Source organism: Ilyonectria robusta (assembly GCF_021365365.1).
Source record: "Ilyonectria robusta strain PMI_751 chromosome Unknown BGZ61scaffold_23, whole genome shotgun sequence".
NCBI classification, from domain to species: domain Eukaryota; kingdom Fungi; phylum Ascomycota; class Sordariomycetes; order Hypocreales; family Nectriaceae; genus Ilyonectria; species Ilyonectria robusta.
Genome location: NW_025764457.1, coordinates 824297 through 843728, shown reverse-complemented (window position 1 = coordinate 843728; position 19432 = coordinate 824297). Strand labels below are relative to the sequence as shown.

The window sequence follows — 19432 nt, the reverse complement described above, 5'->3', positions numbered from 1 at the left end:
ACGCTTCTGCGCCTGATAATTGCTGCTCGAACGCGCCGGCTTTTTGCCAAATAAGAGCGCCTTGGCTGACAAGTTAATTGTGTGGCCAATACAGCGTCCTCGGCGTAGTCGGCCCTCGAACCCAAGTTCAGCACCAATGACCTCCATTGCAGTATCGTTGTTTTCAGCATTGTCGAGCGTGAAATAGCCAATCTTCTCTGGACTCACGCCAAGAGTGTGTAGGACGTCGAGAACCTCCCCACCGATCGTTGAGCCGAAGTGACGATGAGCCTCTGGAACCCCAATCATGATTTTGCATGGCCGATTCTTCTCATCTCTGAAAAAACAAGCAATGCCGTAGAGGGCAAGCTTATTTCGAGACGTCCAGCCATCAAATGAGATGTGAAGCGCTCCAGGGGAGTTCCTCAGCACCTCGATAACCGTCTGCTTGTGGCGGTTATACTCTTGAATGATCTTATATCGGACAGCCGTGGCAGTCAACTTGGCGTGTTGGATGGAAACGGAGGGACTCAAATAGTCGAAGATTTCTCGGAGGATGGGGTTCTCGGCGAAGGAAAATGACTGGTTGCTACTGACGATTAACTCGACTAGCATACGCTGAAAGTGTTGCTTATCAAAGCGTGAGATGAAGCTATTCGCGATATTCTGTTCCGTAGGCTTGTTGACGTCCAGTTTCAAAACAGAGGCAATAGTCGGCTGGTTCGATTTCAGTGCGCCTTGGGATTTCAGCTGTGCTGTGCTCTTTTTCTCTCCCTCTGGTGCTGGTGTTTTGTGCTCACGCCATAGATGATTTGCCGCGTTCTGGAGACCTGAAGAGGTAAAACTCGCGATAATGGGACGATTTCTGAGGACACAGTCCGTGCAAGCCCATTTGCGTAAGCCATGACGTTGAATATCATAGCCAAAGTCCCACAGCCAAGAGCTAGTATCACGAGCGCGTTCTGACCAAGTCCAGCCTCTGAAATGGCGAAAAAGCCGGTCTTCGAGGTGGTGCTGTTGGCCTGGCTGGTTGGCTGACATCGTCAAAAAATTATCTCTTGCAAAAACAACAGCAGGAAATCTGTTGAAAACGCCTCAATAGGGGCAGTTTCTCGTATGACGTTTATAAGATTAGCTGGGGGGGGGGGGGGGGGGGGTGATCGACCTTGGCTAACTTGGGTCTCGGTACCTCGATTTACTAGGCAATTATATACAAAAATAAGTACTATGGGCCGTGCAAGCTCAGGGAATATCCCACTATACCTAAATCCACCTAAATCCACTCCATTACATCCACTTTCAGGTCCGAATGTAGTGGATCATTACGTAAGCTGAGCGCGGCAAAGTGGATGTAATAGAGATGGGCCACTTATATGTGGTCCACGTGGATATGCAGTGTAGTTGGTTCGAGCCTTGGATTAAGGTTATACGGTGTTGCAGTTGCATCTATGAGTTACGGGATACAGTAGAACCATTCACCGAAGGCAAACTGAAATATGAAATGGAGAGCAGGAGTCGCCATAATGGACAGTCAACTCGCTCATCAAGAACAGTAGGAAAGAGATTGGCCATTGTATGTGATGTCGTGAAGCACAGGACACCTCGGCAGAATCCAGCCTACTTGGCATAAAGCTGTAATAGGTCCGCGCTATTCTCAACAAGTTCGAGGGTGGCCCAAGCCCGAGCTTTAGGATCTAGTTCTGCCGCAGTGCCCACAGGTAGTCTGTGGAGGTGACAAGCTGCAAGGATGCGCGTTGAAGATGGGTGCCAGATGGAGGGGGTTGGAGGAATGATTGGTTTAGGTTACATTGTTGACTGCTACGTTCATGTAGCATTAGAACAGGCGACTCAGTTCGTCACCGTCATCATTGTCATATGCCCAAGAATTCTGGATCATTTTTATTTGGCACCAAGGCCAAAGCCCATTGCACAGCATGATTCCACAGAGCCCTGAAATAATAGCAATGGTGATCTTCGCAGTTCACAGAGACATGCCCGCCTTGTGTGGTCAGGATGTTCATAAAAGTTGATAGCAGTCCTATAAGAGAGTTTGACAACCCCGGCCTAATAAAACCGATGAGCAAATGGAAACAGCAGAGATTGGCTCACTTACAGGAATAGATGTCTGACCAGCCAGATGTAGTTCTCCTGACACTTTACCCACGGAAAACAAGTACCTGATAATCCAATAGAACTGAAAACGCCGGCTAACGGTAGCAGTTGAAGATTCCGAACGTGTCTTGGACTATCCTACCACCTTTGTTTTCGCTTAAACTACTGGAAGTCCGAAGCTAGGTGAAGGTGTTAGGCAAAGTGACGAAATCAGCGAGCGTGATCCAGACAAATACGGCGGCTGCGACACCATATCGGGTCCTTATTTGGTTTGCCTGGATAGACATCACCGTGTGTCGTGTTTGTGGAGCTCTGTGGGAAAGATCCTAAGTTCCCTTTGACTTAGACTCGTTTCGAGTGGCGTGTTCCTGCACGTCCGACATTATTAGGCTACTAAGGGACGGACACGATTGGACTAAAAGATGTGTAGTTATTCGGACAAGTATTCGTACACGAAATACTAAACTTTGGGCCCGACAAAGGCCTGAGAAAAAAATTTAAGCGGTCAAATATGCCCAATTGACACGGGTCTTAACTTCAGGCACGTTCTAGTTATGCGGCACTCGTAGTGGAGACCGAGGCCAGATTTGAGCATTGCCTTCTTTTGAGGCTGCTAGTCGCCCTCTGGGTTCTTCAGAATTGGTCTCGACAGCATGAACCTGGGTCCAAAATGAGCAAAATGTGGGGTCAAGTACTGCCCCACGAAAGCCTCAGACATGCCACCTAGCCTGAGTGAATAGCGAGGGCCCCATGTGGTAAACCCAAAACCCAAGATGCAGGTATCACAAGTAGTTGCTCAACATCACACAACGGAAGGGACCATTCTTTGACGCTTTGAAGGTGTTTGAGAGGGTAATTGATTTTCCGCCTTCCCGTATATCGCTAAAAATAACCTAAAACGCCACAATCAACTTCATCAGAATTCCCATTGCAATCCCCAAAGTACACCATCCGATGGCTGCAGCTGGGGTCCCGTATCGACGCAGGTTCCCTGATAGCAGCATACATGCATCGACGGAATGCTCGAAATTGGTTGACATGACTCTGGGATGGGTTCCTTTTGAATCGGTTCTAGTGCCATGTCAAAGATATCCACCCCCACTTCCGGTGAGCCCGAGTCCTGCTGAGATGGATCGGTCCATATAGGCGGAACACTCTCCATCTCAGGGGTACGGATACCATGTGAATCGATGGCGCTTGCTACGCTTCTACTCGAGCCTCGTTGATATCCAATCAAGGGCGCCACATTGGCCTGGAAGGGCGAAGGACAGGGCGGGAGTCCGTCGACGGATTTTCTAGCCTCATGAGCAATGTATTTCTGGATGAGGACGCAGCTGCAATCCGTGTGACGCAGCAGCTGGGTCTTCAAGTGATAGATCTCGGCTGTGAGCTGATCGAATATTGACGACGAGTCCCGGTTTTGGTCCTCCATGGCCTGCTCACGGGAGGCGAGTGCTGATACTTCATCCCGTTTTCGCAGACGACACTTCGTCGCAGCAATTCTATTGCGCTCAAGAATGCGTCGTCGGCGGGGATCCCTAGGATGGGCTTCACCGTCAGAGTCCTCTAATCTAGGCGCTTTTGAGGGCCCTTTGCGAGCGCCTTTGGGCTTCCTATCACGCTTCTTTCTTTTCGATTCATCCGCGGTCGGTTCAGAGACATCATCTTCCAATTTGGCCGAGACTTTTTGGATTTTGGTGGATTTTGGGGTCGGCAAGGTGGTTTCTGCTCACCCTCCACGGTCAACAAGACGGCTTTCAGAGGCTTAGGATCCTCGGGTATCTTCGCCTCCGTGACTTGTTGGGGGGAGAATGGAGGAAAACAGAAATCCACCTGGGTCGACATCGACGAGGTGCTGATCGTCTCGTCAAAGAAAGAAGCATCGGCGACTTGGTTCATTGCCGGTTGAAAAGCCATGTTGCCTCGAGATGCGGGGGAATCTGTGCTTATGCGATAGGGTGGAAGGGTGGTCAGGCATCCTGACGAGGACGGTGTCAATGCTATCCCATCGAAGCATGTGCCAAATGGGAAATCCCCCACTGGCAGATGGTAGGGATGGATGAAGGTGGTCATTGAGATTCTTGCTCCACGATGGATACTTTTCTTGAAGCCAGGTTGATGCTATCCGCGAAGTAGCAGATGGGGCGGGTAAGAACGTGCTCGATAAGGCTGCAAGCTTGCTGCAAAACGATGGAGTGCACAGTTTCCCAAGGGCCTCTTCCTTGCTTCGTCACGGCAGTGAGACACCGGTGCCTTGATCAGGTTGAGCTGAAGGGTGGTTGGGGAGAGCCAAAGATATATGTATTGTTTTAGCCAACGCTTGGCCGGATCCTAGCACACCAAGACAGAAAACCAGGACCAACACGTCGAGCCCAATTAGACTTTCTCCATCAAGGAAGCGAGGTTCAGACTCGGTATCTTTCTGTTTCTGCAAGACGATGGGGCTTGTCAGCCTCAGGGATCTCCGGAGTGTGGTTGGACGTTTGTCGGAGATGCTCCAGTAGCTGCTTGTGGAGTTTCCTCACGCCGCGATCCAGCTCCGAGAGTAGTAATGGAAAAGCGGAGACAAGAACAGCATCAAAAGATACCCTAATTGTCTTGCTGTTGACCTGTGATGCAGGTCGCTTTCTTGGACACAAACATGTGACAATAGCTACAATAGCGCCGTGGCGTGAGGGGAACCGGATGCGGGTGTCGGGTGGACCCTGGACCCTGGTGACGGGGCTCTCAATGAACCAGGGAATGGGGATGAACCTGTAACTCAGGGCTAGGATAGTGGAGTTTGGATTTATCCTCCTCCTTGGGGAAAACGAGCCGCCACCTCCAGGGCGAGATTTAAGTGAATGAGTCAACGTGACCTTACCCTGACCTGACCTATACTATAGCTGTTGATTTCTTTCCTCAATAAAACTCGTACGTAAGCTATCGATACAAGTAGTACATAGACATCTGGAAATTTACCAGTCATCATGCGCTCTCCTTCATCCACGCCTGGGAACCAAGTAGCACCAGAGAAAGCTCAGCACGAGAAGACCGTGACACCGTCCAGTGCACCATCCCTCAACAATGTCACCAGCAACGAGGCTTCGCCACAGCATTCGCCGCAGTCTTTGCTTCTCATCTTTGGCAACATGGAGCAATCAAAGAGCTAGTTCAGCGCATGAACTCTATTATGTACCCCTTAGCCTAGTTAAATTTTTCGAGTGTCGCCTAATCAAGTGGCCCTGCACTGAGCGCTCGCCACTCGCCACTCCGACTTTCCTTGTTAGTGCCTTCGCCGTTAATGATGTACCTCGATATCGAGCAGTTACAGCGCGAAATTGCGAGTTCGACAGATGTGAATGTCGGGGATCATGTAGATGCGATATGCGATCTGTTTTGCATTAGTACCTGCGTACGCAGTGGACATTCGAGGCATAGATCCGACCGGGCCAACACACTGATCAAATGGACGGGGGTAAATAGGGATGCTATGTACATATCGTCACTCAGTTGCGTGACGGTCAGGATTAGGAACATGTCAGGCCTAGGAAACGGACATGTCAGACCGAGAAAACGAACATGTCAGAATTAGGGACATGTCAGGATTGGGAAGCGGACATGTCAGGATTGGGACATATCAGGTATAGAAACTAGCCATGTCAGGTCTGAGAACATGTCAGACCTGGAGGCAGGACATGAATTGGGCCATTGGACGAATGGCGTTGGATTCAGTTACAAGGACTGTCACTGATATTTGACTTGACATCTAGTCGAGGCTATCGGTTACGCAGGACATGCTGCTGCCACGAATGCGACAGATCAGCTCGGACCGTATATCGTGCAATCTGTTCTTCTGCTAGACCCACCCTCACTCTTCGCCGGTTCTATCTACATGACCCTTGGACGCCTCATCCGAGGCCTCGGAACTACGGCAATCTCTTGCTCAATTGTCAGGGTCACAATCATGACAAAGCTTTTCGACTGGGGCGATGTTGTGTCATTCCTCGTCCAGGCTACGGGTGCCGGCATGACCGCCTCAGGAGGCTGCTCGATGGCTGATCCAGGGCGGTGGGTTGTGATTGCGGGATTGGTTATTTAAATCGTCTTTTTCAGTGCCCCTGAAGGGGACCTGAGTCGCCTACGGCCAATGGACGGACGATACACACACACATACACACACACACTCACTCAATTTTAGATCAGTTGTCAACGTTGAAGCCATCGAGAAGGATTGACTCCATCAACATAGAGATCAAGTTGAATTGATTGAATTGATGGTTGATCTTGACAGCATCCATCCTAAAATATCGTCGACCCCATGCTCACAGAGCTAGGATACATAAGGTTTGCTATGTTCCCCCTTTTCCCGTAGCACCATCTATCCCCAAAAATAGGTATCGGAGTTTGCAATCATTTCTTATCGTGTAACTAGCCTTCTGTCCTACCTCCTACCCAGAAAGAAAATATCCAGCCCCTCCGAGAGGCTCTCGCCCGATACATTTGTTCCTTTAGTGAATATAAGAAGGATCATCCAAGCACTTGGTAACGTCGACGTCCAGGTCCGCGATAGGGACCTTCTTGCAGCCTTGGATTCTGAAGCTCTTCATATAGGAGCCTTCCTTGCTGGTGCTCTTCTTGTACCATTCCTTGGGAGAGCCGGCCGTCGCACTGCCAAGTTTGTCACCAATGCAACCAGGCTTGCTGTGGATTGTAATCGAGCAGCGAGTCCAGGCAGCGCTGCAAAAAGTGAAGGATCCAACGCGCTCCCTTGTGATTTGATCAGGGATAGGGTAGCAGTTGTTGTCCGCGACCATACTCTTAAAGTGCATGTGCTTGCCCTTTTGGTAATCTTCGGTCCACACGGTGAAGCTCCATGCGTCGGCGCCGATGAGGGCCATGGAGGAGAAGGCGAGGATAGAAGAAATCTTCATTTTGAGAGTGGTAAAGGTTCAAGGACAAGGGTGTTAAAAGGGAGTTGAGTGGATGGGTAAGAAAAGAGGCAGTATGCATGAAGACAAGTGACGCCCTTTATATCTCTTCTTTGCTTCATCGGCCTGCGTACTGCGTTTAGAATAACTCGATTCCTAACTTTGTAGCGAGAATATTCGATGTAAGACCTTTACTTGATTCACTTGATTCTTGAGCGAATTCGTAACTAACAACAGGAAACCGTTATGCCTCCCCAGTTATTTGGTGATAATACGGGACAACTTTGAGCCTAATCCTGTCACCGCTCGATATCCATGTTCTATGAATAGTTTAATGGCCCACACTTTTGTCATCCATTTTTTTTTCGGAAGGTAGTAGTAACGATGCAAACTCTATAACATTTCCCCCACTTAGTGCTATGAGCAGCCCGTTAGCTCCATGCTTGAGATCCTATCGTGACCCAAATAGCACAATGGAAGACCTTTTGAGAGTTTACTAACCCCCTGTTTTCTAGGGTTACAAACCCAATTCTACTAGAGTTCACCATAGACTGGGTTAGTAAACTCTCAAAAGGTCTTCCATTGTGCTATTTGGGTCACGATAGGATCTCAAGCATGGAGCTAACGGGCTGCTCATAGCACTAAGTGGGGGAAATGTTATAGAGTTTGCATCGTTACTACTACCTTCCGAAAAAAAAATGGATGACAAAAGTGTGGGCCAACCTTCCTCCAGCCGACGCAGCCGCCCTTCAGTCTCGCCTACGGCACGTCAAATATCTTGTTATCGATGAAAAGAGCATGCTAGGGCTTCCAGTCCAAGAGCCCATTATGGACCGCCTATTTCCCACACTGGAAAGACCTTATCGCTAGCCACCCTAGGCACAACAACACCGAAACTTCATCGCCATACCAAGTTTTAGTTTGACCTTGGTACCAGTCCAATTAAGGCAGGCGGTCCAGTCCAGTGCTTCCTGTTACATAGGCGGTCCAGTCCAGGGTGTCTGCACTGGACTGAACCGCCTATTTCTCACACTGGGTCTTTCCAGTAGCTGTCTCGAAGTTCCGGATAAGTACCTACATGCCGTGTCCAGTCGTAATGAACGTCGATATCGCGGCGGCCAAGTAGGTCAAGACCTTCCTGGGTAAGGGGGTTGTCAGGTAAAAGAGCGGCGAGGCGAATCCAGTCTTCGTCATCAAATTCTTCCTCCACAGGCAGAGCCTCGTATTGATCCTCTTGAGGCTGTAATCGAGCCTCTTTTGGCCGGCCGTAATGGTCATCACTATGAGTGTGGTGCTGCCAACAATAGGAGAAGGCCAAAACGTAAGAACTAAAAAGCTGGCCGTCAAATGTGAGGAGCTCATCAAGCTGGCGATGTGGGTGGTTTAATTTTAGCTTTACACGGCAGTAATCTGGCCCCTGCTGTCCTTCTGGATCAGCCTGATAGCGAGGAAAGTAAACCAATACACGAGGCCTGCCGTTAACGTTGCCTGGCTGCCATTGCTTCCACGTGGAAGGGTCCCTAGAGCGGAAATTCCAGTATTTGAGGAAGGAAACGTAGGTCAGGTCCTTTAGGGCTTCTGGGCGTTGACAGTACTTTTCGTAGACGTTGGGGGCCTCGTCAACCTCATCGCCGTCAATACGCAGGGAGCGGGAATGCCTGTCAGGATTACGGCAGTCAACGTATAGGCAGGTTCGTGAGCCCTCCTGTAACGGCAGGCCGAGGAGTAAGTGGCTAACCTCCTGCTTCGAGTAATCCCATTTTGCCATTGGCATTGCAATTACCCAGCGTCACGAGCGGTACCTCAGGATATTCGATCAGGATATTCGATCAGGAAACGTTCACTGTGTTTGCGCCGAAATTTGCCAGCAACCTCCGGGCCTCCACTAAGCATTAACATCTTAAACTTCCTGGTTGATCAAGAATGGCTGCGTCTTCTCAAAATGGTCTGATGACACCCGTACGCTTCTAAAGCGCTCAGCTTTGAATTGCGGAGAAGTAGCCTCTATGTGTTTTCAGTTTCCTCTTCGTCCCTTAACACCTCAGTACCAGCGCTTGCCTTTCCCCCGATCCCACAGGTGAGCCCAATCCCCTCCCACCCAGTCCACACCGTAATCCGGCGTAAGTGCAATCGTTCTGGCAGAATGGTTTACACTAACCTTGACCCAGGCTCACTCAGTTGGATTCTTCCAGTGCGAGACGGTATACCTTGCTCAGGCGGCTCAAACGAAGCCCTCCGTAGATGGATCGTGTGTGGTCTGGGGTAGATGTGCTCCGTGTTGAGCTACCTGACGAAGATCCTCAAGGCGGGCCACGCTACTTCAGCCGGATGCAGGTGCTTTCCTTGGCCATCTGGAAGTCGCTCTCCTGCGAGTTCCAAAGGAGTCCATGTGCGCACTTTCGGGTGCCCTGTCCCGATCCGACGTCCGCCTTGGAGCTGTGCGATTGGGACCGGCCATTGGAAGGAAAACTGCAAAGGAGGAAGTTCGAGACTAGGCCGCACCAAGGTTACGCAGTCGGGGCTTCGCGGTGTCCCCTACGTCGAAGTAGAAGGTTAGCAACACTACCACCCGAATCTAAGACGCTGCTCTGAGGCTGCTCAGGACTCCGTAGACTTGACCACATGATGCGAGCACTCGTAAGTTTCTTTGAGACCAGGTAGTAAACACAAATGGGCGAGGAATTCTCTTTTTTACCTCACATTAAACCATTAGAAGCGGCCTCCTTGCGTCAGGTTCGTTCTCATCCTCCGCGAGGCGACGGACGGATGGATGTGGCCGAGGCCGGCCGTATGTGAGGCTACTGGTTGCTCCGTTAGCCGGTAGTCTCTTCATTGGCTTACCAGGTTCGGCTTCGTCTGCTGCGTCGATGTCTTTGGACTCTACCTCCTGAGAGCCAGTGAGGAGCAGGACTAGAGGTCCAATGGGAGCGTTGGGCTTGATCCGTACAACGACTGCATGGCGACGGGCGATTCTTGAATGCGTTCTGTTCTCTTGCTGCCGTCGTTAGATGCGCTTCGCTCTGCCTGAAATGGACCCCGCGATGCCCGTGCCACCCCTCGCTCTCGCTGGTTCACCTGTGGCTTTGTCCTCAGCGCGTTATGTCCTACTATGCCCCCACGTTGATCGGCCCAGGAACCGGCCGAAAGCGCCTCAAGGGTCATCCCCTCGCATTGCGGCCATCCTCCGAGTCCATAACGTGTCAGGTGGCCTTGGTCGCGGAAGCAAATCCGATGCTCAACAGCCAGTCGCTTGTGCACGACTCAGTCAGACCCAACCGGATAGAGACCCACGCCAGTGATGTTCATTCCCCCCCACCCCGACCTGTTATCTTCCCGTTGTTCCCGCCTTCACCATCGATGATGTCGAGGGCGCGCAAGCCCACGCATGCTATGTCCGCCCAAACCTTCAATGACGGTCGAGCGCCCTTTCGCACAGGAAAAATATGACGGCGGATTTTGTAAAGTGAAGCGGAACAGGATCGAACAAAGCTCTCCTTGGTCGTGAATGGTCGTGAAAGGTCGGAGAGGAGAGACTGTTGGTCGTCCTCCGCAAGCGGAATAGCTGCAAGCACCGTCATGGTTCCATCGTCTCGGTTGGGTGGCGTGCGTGGGAAGGGATGCCTTCCGGCAGCTCAAGGAACATCGCGTGCGTACTCGAGTGTCTCTACCAGAGTATCGCAATCGCTGGAGCCGTTGTCGGGGTCTACATCTGCTGTGGTCAATAAGCATTCCGTGGTAGTTGACAAAAGATGTGGCGAAAGATGCCTTCACTCAGCGAGCAAGCGAATCGTAGTCAATTATGATGCAAGAGAAGTCGATAGTCGATGGTCTTGGCAATGGGAATGTCCTTTCAAGATGAGGAAAGATGAAGTGGTGGTTGACGAGAATGCAAGCGACGCGTTCAAACGCGTTCAAATTACGCAACCACCGTGACGTGACGGAGAAGCGAATCAAGTGAGGCAATGCGCGATCGCAGAAATTGATTACGTCTAAGCCTCACGCTAAGACCTGCGTGGATGCCTGGCTCACCCTCAAGGGTGGGGCGGGTGAGCCAGCTCCGACAGAGCTCACCCGGCTCCGCTGGGTCGCGCGATTGGCTCGACGGCAAGAGCAAAATACCGGTACACATCTTCATGAGAATCCCTTAGAGACCCAGCCAATGTCTGCCTAGTTCTGAGTAGAATTTCAGCCACGTGGCTGAGGTCGTGGCAGAAGCTGGTGAACCGCGTCGCGTCTTACGGAATATCCTTGGGCGCCAGTAAAGGTTCAAGCTTTGGTCTGCGGGGGCAGGTACATCGACCAAGAGGATAATAGTGGACTTTAGGTATGCAAAAAAATAGACCAGAAGCTAGTTGTTCATGTATGCTGCTTTGTCCAAACGGATGCCTGGTGTTCGATCTGACGCATACATTTCGAAACAGACACCTTATGCTCTCTGTTCTAAGATGGCTTGAACTCCAGGCTGCTATGTAGCGGTGGTGGATACAATTATCATGACCCCTCCTTTGTCGAGATCTGCAGGCTACCGGTATTATTGCTATTCTTAGATTTCAGCTGGTTGTCTTGGCACACTCTTTGCGATGGCGAACACTTCGTGCTGATTGGTAGCCAGGACGAGTCAAGGGCCGAGCGACCCGTCCCGTGCCCACTAATCTGGGACAGGTCTTGACGATCGTGCTACGCGTGTGACACACACCACCAAGTAGTGAGCGACCCAACGCGTCCACGACGCACTATGCCCCACAGCAGCGCTAGGAGACCGCTGACCGCGGACATCAACGGGAGCAAGCGCCTTCATTGAACAGATTCTTGTGCTCATTTTCACTATCAGCCGTTGCCTCTCTCCCAAAATAGCGATGTACTGTGTCGGGCCAATCATTGCGCGGAATGTACGAAAGCGCCTCATGCATACTACAAGCGACGCTTTAATTAATTTACCAATGCACCCCGCATGATTCGAACTCAAGTCTTGCTTGCATGATATAAAAGCAGCATCATTCCCCCCAAGGTTTATTTCTTATTTTTCAATGGAATCACTGTGATGTGCAAAGCAGTTAGTCAGCCAGTTTCTGGAATGTTCCATAAGTTTTCTTGCAGAACCGTTCGGCAAGCGACGCTCAGCGGGGTCGTGTCTCCACTACTGGTGGGCGCTGTTGTTACTCAAAAGCGGCATCATAACAAGGGCCGGTTTGAGCCTAGCTGCTGACCGGGGCCGTCGTGTGTGACCCGACAAGGGGTTCAAACCTTTTGCCTCCCACTGTAGTAGCATTTTGCGATAATTACCGGCCCGCATTTGTATTCGAGGTACGGAGGTGCGTTCCAAAAGTTTCTGCTCGCGCTAGGGACACTAGTGTCGCGGGAAGAAGCAAATTTGTATGTGTAATGTATAGTGGGATTCCCAAGGTACCTACACCCCTGTCCGACCTTCCTTGTACTCATTTCCTCCTTCCAATCTGATGACTTCTTCAATATGCCGAGGGATACGTTCAATCCAAGCTTGAATAGCTTTCTGCAGCAACTCCTGCCAAGCAGCTTTCCAAGCAATAACTGCATCATGCCGTGACTTGGGGGCTCCCTTCCTCGTAGTCCGTCTCTTCATCCATGGCCAAGCCGGCTCAATAGCATTAAGGTCCGGGGAATTCCCACACCATAGCAGCCGCATGATGCTATTTGCATCATAGATCCGTTGCTGGATATAGTGACTATGGGCAGGAGCTTTATCTTCTTGAACAACTGTACCCGGCCGGTCCTTGGCACATTCCAAAGCAAAAGGAAACATCTTCGGGATCAGAATCGTCTTCTGATAGCGATACCAGTCGATACCGCCTGTGGAACCTCTCGTCAGCTTTCCGGACTACTTGTTCCATCGCCAGACGGGCTTCGGGCCCGGCAGCTGACGTAGATGTAGTCGCCGCATTCCATTCGAGATTTCCCACTCTTCTTTTAGAAGCGGCTCAAGTTCCTTATTCATCTCTTTAACAGCTTTCTCAGCTGCCTTCTTCTCAGCTGCTGTCTCTGGATTCCAGCAATGGCAAGGACCTTTCTTATCATAAGAAAAACTGCCCCAGAACATAAATTCAGACGCCCCCTTCCATCTCTCCCGTATACAGCTTCGAACAAATGCTTCATCCGCTTTCCGCCATACTCGATAGCTTCCTCGCCGATGGAGCAGAACAACAGCAGTCTCGTCAGACCAAATGACATTCTTCCAGTCCTCCAGGGTCCAGTGACGCCTCTCAAGACACCAAGCGAGACGTGCCTGCTTCATCTTCTTCGTCAACCCAGGCTTCCTCGTCGGCTTTGTCTTCCGGAATCCCGCTTTCTTCAGTATTCGCCAGACAGTGATGGCTGAGATCTCGATCCCATCGCTGCTCAGTTCACCGGCGATATCAGCACACGTCTTTTCCCTCCCAAATCGATCGCGGCGAACCTTAGTGAGGATCTGGTCTTGTGTCTCGTCTGTCTGCTTCCTAGGGCGCCCGGAGGCAGGGGCATCGCGGACATATTCGTCATGTAGAATCATAGGTCGAAGGTTGGGATCAAATCCACGGCTGATAGCGCGGGAATAGATGTCATTGATCGTACGAGTTGACAGCCCTGTTATTCCTGCAACTTCAGCTGTTGTTTTCCCGCCGGTAGGGCTCTTGAGGCAGACCACAAGGGCCCGAGTCGCAATATCGGTCCTTGGCATATTTGCTGTTGAGGGGGCGGTCAGGATGAGAGATAAACAGGAAATATGAAAGAGGGGAAGGGTACTTAGAATTTTGGGTGGTACATTCGCCGATCACATTATCCCTGTTTGTGGCTGATCTTAGCGTCTGCGCGAGCAGAAACTTTTGAAACGCACCTCCGTAAGACGGAGTAAATTATGCCGAGTCGGAGTCCCCTATATGCGCCATATTTAACCACCACATTTCCCTGGCTTGCGATCTTCAAAGCCCTTAAGCTATTCTTTTAGCTCTATTTCTGACTCTGATACAACTACATCTGCAAGCCCAGCATGCGCGCTTCATTATTCTCCATAATAACAGTTGTGGCAATTATGCCATGGTCAGGCCATGCTGTGAAGGGCGTGATTAGCGACACTATAACATCGAACGAGCAACTTTGCCGTTCCAATTGTGGACTGAATGATGCCTGTCTTTTGGCTCTCTACCAATACAAATGCCGCGAATGCTGGCTGATGGATTGCACGCTCGAGTCCGTTCCAGAGGGCCTGACGGGGGCAGGAAAGGCAACGGAGGGAGTTCAGCCCACCTGCGACAGCGGCATGGTGCCTGAGCCTCGGGACGACGGGTGTACGGGCGCACCTACTACCACCACGACTACGAGCGGGACTACTGCCACAGATACGAGCGGTGCGGCTGGGTCAACTGAGACGGGCGACGACGAGACGGATTCTCCAGCTTGGCGCGCAAGCATTAGCTGGCTGCCTCTTTGCGCTATTGTTGCCGCAAATGTAGTGGTTGCTGCATACTGATGATTGACATAGATCCGACTGGGCCAACACACTGATCAAATGGACGGGGGTAAATAGGGATGCTATGTACATATCGTCACTCAGTTTGTCATCTTGTTACTGTATGTAAAGAAGCATTGAACAGCCTCGGGTATCGTTGAGCAACAGCTGACACCTCTGAGTTGGGATTCGGCTGAGGATACTCCACAGGAGGCGACGCGGCTTGCCTGGCGATCAGTCCGCAGCTACGTCTGTATATCGTGCGCAGAAAGCGCTCGGGGGGATGACACTAAACGCGGTCCGAGCGCACCAGACCACGAGAGGAAGTAATCCCGGCACAAGTTGGGCGACGCCCTGTTCCCTTATGATACAATGTTTGTCATTGTATCCAATACCCGCTCGTTATAACCAATGCACACGAGAATTCCAACCTAGGCGACATGACACAGGTAGCAAATCCCAAGGAATCGAGCAGTTTTTTTTTTTTTTTTTTGTGTTGAATGATTATGATAATTGTCTTCCTCCTGCCCGTTGGAAACAGACTCCCTAACAGATTGGCCTCGTCAAGAGGGCGGGTCTCCGCAAAGGCGACGCGATCTGACGCCCTTTTGTCCCCAGCTTAATTCGTCGGCGTGCGATCTAAACACTAAATAGATACCCAGTCCCGCGTTCGGGGTCCGATCGAGCCACAACGGTGAGCTTGTCTGTATTCTGGACAACCCGCGTTGTAGTGTTGGAAGATTGCGAGTCGGTGAGCACTCGGCTCATCAACGCCTGGAGTCGTCTATTTGACCGATTGGTAGGGGGGCGTGACTGGCCCCGAGATGGCGGGGTCGTTTTGAAGATACCCAGCTCCTGAGTGAGGGTTTTCAACCCAGAAAGGTGCTGCAACACCTGCTGATCATCGCAAATTTGCGTCGTAGAGTATCTGGAAGCGGCCGCAAGTCGCGCGCGTCTGCGGCGACTCCTGCGTTGTGTGGAGACGGTAGGACTCCCTTGTGGATGCGTTTGACTGGTCCCCCAGGACGTGATAATGGGATGCCATAGGCCTGACCGGTGGGACGATGTTACCAGCTTCGTTGCTACCCGACTTCCGATGAAGGGTGGAGGAATCGATGTCCAGAGACGATGCGGGTGCGGAGGCGACAGGCTGGGTCCTTAGTTGGGCATGAATAGAATCCAGGCTCATGGCAGTTGACTGGAGGCTCACCTGCAAGACGTCAATCGTTTTATTAATATCAGTCAAACGCTCAGCAAGTGTGCGTTCACAGACATCGACAATTTTCGCCTCCAGGAGAGTTCTGAGCGTTGCACCAGTTTGTGCTGCCATGGTCATAATAACCTGGTCGTCGGTATTCATTGTGCATTGGTCAGTCAGTGTACTGTCAAGGCGAGCTGTTGGAAAGGCAATAGTAGAGAACGTCCCTCCCTCGCGTTTTAAGTACCCTTCCTTGATTATATTTCTGTCATTGTGCCCCTCGCTGGACTCAAGATGGAAATCGGACCAAATGGACCGCAATTTCCCATCGCCTAATTTATGCAGTAATTCTGTGATGCAACTTTCCTTTCGTAGCTAGAAGACCGATCATACGGACCAACAACCAACAACCAACAACCAACACAACCAACACACAGCACCAGAGCCGGTCATCATGTGAGCTGATCATCGCACCCCACTCAGGTTCTTATGTGTTTGAGCCGAAATCTCCGGCACGATCGCCGTGACAGTAACCCCAACAGAGATTGGGCGACGCGCGCAGCGCGACGCGAGCAGACGTCTTCCGAGAGCTTGTCTGGGCCGTGCCTGGGTGCACCCTTGTCTTCGATGGCCTGGACGAGAACCGGATGGCTGCCGGCAGCGAGTCCGTAGAAAGGTGTCTCGAGACGGTCAAGCAAGCGGTTGCAGATCTCCCCGAATATTGATTGAGCCAATCTGACGAGCCTCACATCACAATCCCTTTGTTAAGCTGGATAAAGAACAACGGCACTAGATACTGCGAGAAGATTCCCAGACAAAGACCGAAAACAATAGATAAATTTCCTTCCATCATACGTTCGACACAGGATAACTTCAGAATCGCGACACACGAGAACTGTTCCGACCCGGCCTTCGGACTATTCATATACGTATCCAGGAGGTCAATCCGCGCGGGAGGTCCTGCCGGAAGTCGATCGTGAGGGTGCCCTGCACGCCGAGGACGTCCTTTCAGCCATCTTTCAGCAATCCATTGCTTCCAAAGTCTCGTCAACTACTCTACGTCTGGTTAGCTGGTCTACGGAAAGGTGGCCCCCACCCTGCCCCCGACTTGTATCCGAGGTAATCCCGCTGACGATGGTGGTCGCTCCGCAACGCAGTTCTCAAGCGTGACGTATGGTGTTGACATGTTTTGAATGTCGAATCAATCCGTTTACCATCCACCAAGCACTTACCGCGATATCCGATGGCGCAGCCAAGGAGTGTAGAGGAACTTGATTCCCGCTGCAAAAGCCCATTTTGCTACTGTTCGGGGACGAAAAAAATTTCCGGCGTGACTAACACCATCTCATTTAATTTAAATAGGCACTACAGGACCGTTGCCAAGCCCACGTGCCATGCAAGACGGCACGTCATTGGTGACACCGAGCAGGATCCCATGCCACTGTCGTCACTCTGCTTGGCGGACACTTGACGGAGATCATTTCAAAACCTACAGACCTAGCCGCGAATACAATTTTTCTTCGTTTTCCGTGGTTAAGAGTGCTTGAATGCGACGAGGCGGTGGCCAATTGATTGCTCGAGGACGTCTCGCACTTCGTATCCTAGGCGTCGCTGTCCTTCAAGAAGATCCATCGCAAAGGAGAAGCGGGTGTCGAAAACAGGTCGTAAGTTGAGTGTGTGGTCCGACCACGCGCGAGCCTTTGAGGAACCCTGAGCAATGGCTATTCGACGATGGGAAGGCTGGCATCCAGCGGACCTCAGCGGGAGATTCTGGAATACTATCAGCAAGAACTACCATCTCGGCTTCACGTCCTTCGGAGGACCACCAGTGCATTTCAAGATTGTGAGTTTGTCTAGCCTCATTCCTTACGGTGTAGCGCCAACTGGGTCGGCGACATGCCTTTGGAGTGGACTGTTGCTAACTACCTGGACCTAGTTTCATGACAAGTTTGTGAGGAAGCTACAATGGATCGACGAGCAAGTGGTAAGGTTATCTCAGTGTGATGATTGTGCCTGGCGGTATGCTGAGCGATAAGCAGTATCAGGAGCTCTTCAGTGTGTGCCAGGCCTTCTCTGGCCCTGGCAGTACAAAGATGCACTATTGTATTAACCTCATTCACGATGGTTTTCTCCCTGCCGCACTGGGCTTCTTTATTTGGAGGTAAGACACTATGACGATCCACACCAACTGGGATACGTAATATGCTGACCCAACATGACCAGCCTGCCCGGAGCTTTGGGAATGTACGGCCTATCCATCGGCGTCTCTAACATCGGAACGTCTCTTCCTCAACCTGTTTACGCACTTCTATCTGGTCTCAATGCCTCTACCGTTGGTATCATCGCCCTCGCTGCTGTCCAACTGTCGGAAAAGGCCATCACAGACAAGATGACGCGTATCCTCGTGTTCCTCGGCGCTGCCGCCGGCATGCTGTACAACGCTCTGTGGTACTTCCCGCTTCTTATGTTCCTCGCTGGAATCGTTGCCATCGTCCACGACTTCCGCTGGCTTCATGGTCCCGTCAAGGCGGTGGTCAATACGTTGAGGAATCCCGGGAAAAGGCGTCGGGCACCGGAGGAAGAAAACATCGAACTGCCGCCTCAGCAGGAAACTAGCCACGAGAACACCTCTACCAGACGAGCGAACCAGACGGAGGGACAGCAGGGTCAAGGCAAGGATGAGAATACGGCACAGCCGACTCTTCCTCTCACTGAGCGCGCGCCGCCGTCCGCCGAAGGGGAACCCCGCGTTGTCCCACCGGAGCGCAACCTCAATTTCTCGTGGGAATTCGGTCTCGGACTCATCGTGTTCTTCCTCATCACCTTCGTTGTCATCATGGTTCTGCGCAGCCTCCTGCCGATCAAGTCGCTTCTGTTCAGCTTCTTCGCCAACATGTACCTCGCAGGTACGATCATCTTTGGCGGTGGACCGGTTGTCATTCCACTCCTTCGCGAATATGTCGTTGCCGAGAATTGGGTCAGTCCTCGAGATTTCTTAATTGGGCTGGCTATCCAGCAGAGCTTCCCAGGTCCGAACTTCAACTTTGCAGTATACCTCGGCGCCTTGACTGCGATCAACGGTGGATACAACTCGGCTACCGGAGCAGCTCTAGGTTTTGTCGGTATCTACGCTCCTGGCCTCATCACGGTCCATGGTACTATGGGTATATGGAGTGCTATTCGTGGCCTTAGGTGGGTCAAGTCGCTTCTCAGGGGCGTCAATGCCGCTGCCGTTGGGCTTATCTATACCGCGGTTTATCGCCTCTGGCAGATCGGATACATAGATGAGGGATTCCAGCAAGGCACCAGTCTTGGATTGGAGCCGTGGTGGGTTGTCGTGATCGCCACGAGCTATGTTGGAGGCTATTGGTTTGGCGTAAGCCCTCCGGTTGCTATCGTCATGGGTGCTGTGTTGGGTCTGATTTGGTATGCCGTTGTCTCAGGTTAATCCTACACTTTGAGGCTGGGCATGTCGCCATGAGCACGTTTGCATTGTTCCTAAATCCTCGCTGTATTGGTTCAGAGTATGTCAGGTTGCGGGCACTACGAACAGAGGAACACTTTGAGACGACTATTATCATAACTTCACGGTTGCGCCTTGGGTCGGAACGGTTGACTTGATTCCTCAGTAGCCAAATGCTAGAAGCCCAGTTGTTGTCACTACCCGAAGGTGAGGCAGAGAAATAGTATGGAATTTCATTATTCATGAATAGCACTACCGTTGACCGAATTTGAAGCAACTACGCGTTCCTCTGAGAAAGCAAAATGATGCGT

The 19432-nt window shown here is 51.4% G+C and overlaps 8 protein-coding genes across 8 annotated transcripts; 4 read left to right on the top strand and 4 right to left on the bottom strand.

The window, feature by feature from the left end:
* Positions 1-1961: 1961 nt before the first annotated feature.
* BGZ61DRAFT_286596 (uncharacterized protein) lies at positions 1962-2214 on the bottom strand (the record flags this gene model as incomplete). The annotated part of the gene is made up of 2 exons (XM_046238520.1): positions 1962-2043; positions 2093-2214. Coding segments are annotated over 2 exons (204 nt in total), but the record flags the coding sequence as incomplete, so codon positions are not given.
* Positions 2215-3007: 793 nt separating this feature from the next.
* On the bottom strand, positions 3008-4164 carry BGZ61DRAFT_497839 (uncharacterized protein; the record flags this gene model as incomplete). The annotated part of the gene is made up of 2 exons (XM_046251207.1): positions 3008-3774; positions 3825-4164. 2 exons carry the CDS (start codon positions 4162-4164, stop codon positions 3008-3010), a joined length of 1107 nt encoding a protein of 368 aa, XP_046099121.1.
* A 1678-nt stretch (positions 4165-5842) lies between these two features.
* BGZ61DRAFT_459885 (uncharacterized protein) lies at positions 5843-6355 on the top strand. Its single transcript, XM_046246966.1, has one exon. The coding sequence runs from the start codon at positions 5966-5968 to the stop codon at positions 6170-6172; it is 207 nt and encodes a 68-aa protein (XP_046099120.1). The 5' UTR covers positions 5843-5965; the 3' UTR covers positions 6173-6355.
* Positions 6305-7206, bottom strand: BGZ61DRAFT_459884 (uncharacterized protein). Its single transcript, XM_046246965.1, has one exon. The coding sequence runs from the start codon at positions 7002-7004 to the stop codon at positions 6582-6584; it is 423 nt and encodes a 140-aa protein (XP_046099119.1). The 5' UTR covers positions 7005-7206; the 3' UTR covers positions 6305-6581.
* Positions 7207-9052: 1846 nt separating this feature from the next.
* On the top strand, positions 9053-9783 carry BGZ61DRAFT_459881 (uncharacterized protein). The gene is made up of 2 exons (XM_046246964.1): positions 9053-9536; positions 9702-9783. Exons 1-2 carry the CDS (start codon positions 9268-9270, stop codon positions 9712-9714), a joined length of 282 nt encoding a protein of 93 aa, XP_046099118.1. The 5' UTR covers positions 9053-9267; the 3' UTR covers positions 9715-9783.
* A 4131-nt stretch (positions 9784-13914) lies between these two features.
* Positions 13915-14953, top strand: BGZ61DRAFT_459870 (uncharacterized protein). Its single transcript, XM_046246963.1, has one exon. The coding sequence runs from the start codon at positions 14002-14004 to the stop codon at positions 14479-14481; it is 480 nt and encodes a 159-aa protein (XP_046099117.1). The 5' UTR covers positions 13915-14001; the 3' UTR covers positions 14482-14953.
* Positions 14928-15944, bottom strand: BGZ61DRAFT_459869 (uncharacterized protein). Its single transcript, XM_046246962.1, has one exon. The coding sequence runs from the start codon at positions 15818-15820 to the stop codon at positions 15362-15364; it is 459 nt and encodes a 152-aa protein (XP_046099116.1). The 5' UTR covers positions 15821-15944; the 3' UTR covers positions 14928-15361.
* Positions 15945-17252: 1308 nt separating this feature from the next.
* BGZ61DRAFT_109608 (chromate transporter-domain-containing protein) lies at positions 17253-19332 on the top strand. Its single transcript, XM_046236919.1, has 4 exons — positions 17253-17501; positions 17595-17642; positions 17698-17819; positions 17882-19332. Exons 1-4 carry the CDS (start codon positions 17376-17378, stop codon positions 19104-19106), a joined length of 1521 nt encoding a protein of 506 aa, XP_046099115.1. The 5' UTR covers positions 17253-17375; the 3' UTR covers positions 19107-19332.
* The last annotated feature ends 100 nt before the right edge of the window (positions 19333-19432 follow it).